At 46.0% G+C, this 1,310-nt stretch overlaps 1 protein-coding gene across 1 annotated transcript; it reads left to right on the forward strand.

Moving 5' to 3' along the window:
- Positions 1-668: 668 nt before the first annotated feature.
- Positions 669-1,063, forward strand: H257_07652 (hypothetical protein; the record flags this gene model as incomplete). The annotated part of the gene is made up of 2 exons (XM_009833241.1): positions 669-718; positions 805-1,063. 2 exons carry the CDS (start codon positions 669-671, stop codon positions 1,061-1,063), a joined length of 309 nt encoding a protein of 102 aa, XP_009831543.1.
- Between the last annotated feature and the right edge of the window lie 247 nt (positions 1,064-1,310).

Below are 1,310 nucleotides of genomic sequence, written 5' to 3' on the forward strand. Positions count from 1 at the left end.
ACCTGTTACAACAGTGGTACCATCGAAGTTACGGACATCCCCATAATTTGGGGACAAAATCGCCCGGATAAGCCCCAAATTATGGGGATGTCCCCAAAATGTTCAGTTATTGGGACGTCCGAGCGAAATGGGGACAAAAACACCCGGATACATCCCCAAATTATCCGTAACTTCGATGGTACCACTGTTGTAACAGGTTTTGGGGATAGGGACATCGATATAGGGACTCCCGTTGGAGATGCTCTTATTAGAGCTGAAAATGGACAATGAATTTTAGGACGCATCATTGGTTGATTTTTCTCTGTTATTAACCAATGTCAGTGAAGGCAAAAAGTCGCTGATATTTCAGCGGCTTGTGGAAAAAGCCAAAAACCGCTGACACAAAAGTCGCTCCAAACACGCCCTTAGGGAGATTTCGCAAAGTAATCCGTGTCCGTTTCCGCAATAATTACCCTCAGTATTTAGTACAATCACGGAAACTCATGAAACTTTATAGCGGAATCCATGAAAAGAGCAGCTTTGTGTTTGATTAGGTGGTGGAAGAGATCACAGCCAACACACGTCTGTTTCACAAGACCACGCCCAAAGGCATGTTCGTGAACAGGCTCCAAGGACACTTCGTTCAATGCGCGCACCAAGGTGGAAGTTTCGAAGCCAAACGGTTCATCATGGTCACTAGGGGAGTCGATGAGGACGAAGCTTACGTATGTGACCCCCAGTACAATCAGCAGCACTACATGATGTGGTGTGTATTTAGTTCGGGGGTTGTTCGGGACGAGGGCTTAGCTCTTTCGTTGCATGTAGGACCGAGGTGCGGCAGATATCGCCAACACACATCTTGCTGCGATTTGTCAGCCATGTGTCGCAGATATTTCAACCTGCCACCGGGTTTGTGAGTGTGGACGAGCAGGCGACGTTGAAGGGCGTCGATGTGATGGACGTCGACGACGGCCTCAAGGATGAGTACGTGCGACGCGAACTGATCCGACGGAGGCATGCGGAGCTCGTACCTTGGCGACAACATTTAATGGAGAGGATGCGCCAGAACGTGACAAATTGTTAATAACAGTTCAATTATTGATTTGTGTTCGGAATTCGTACGAGGTGTTTTTGGGCAAAATACGCTTTAACCAATTATGTTATATAATACTTCGAAGTATCATTTGATTGGTTATAATCACTCGTTATCGACTACAGTTTTTGGCTATGCCGTAGAAGCTCCTACTCCGTTCTACAAAAACAGTCAGGTAGAATTTCACTTGATTAAAGTTTGCACTGGGCAATTGAAACGACTTGCTTTTTGTATGCCA

Source organism: Aphanomyces astaci (genome assembly GCF_000520075.1).
Source record: "Aphanomyces astaci strain APO3 unplaced genomic scaffold supercont1.16, whole genome shotgun sequence".
Classification (NCBI taxonomy): domain Eukaryota; phylum Oomycota; class Saprolegniomycetes; order Saprolegniales; family Verrucalvaceae; genus Aphanomyces; species Aphanomyces astaci.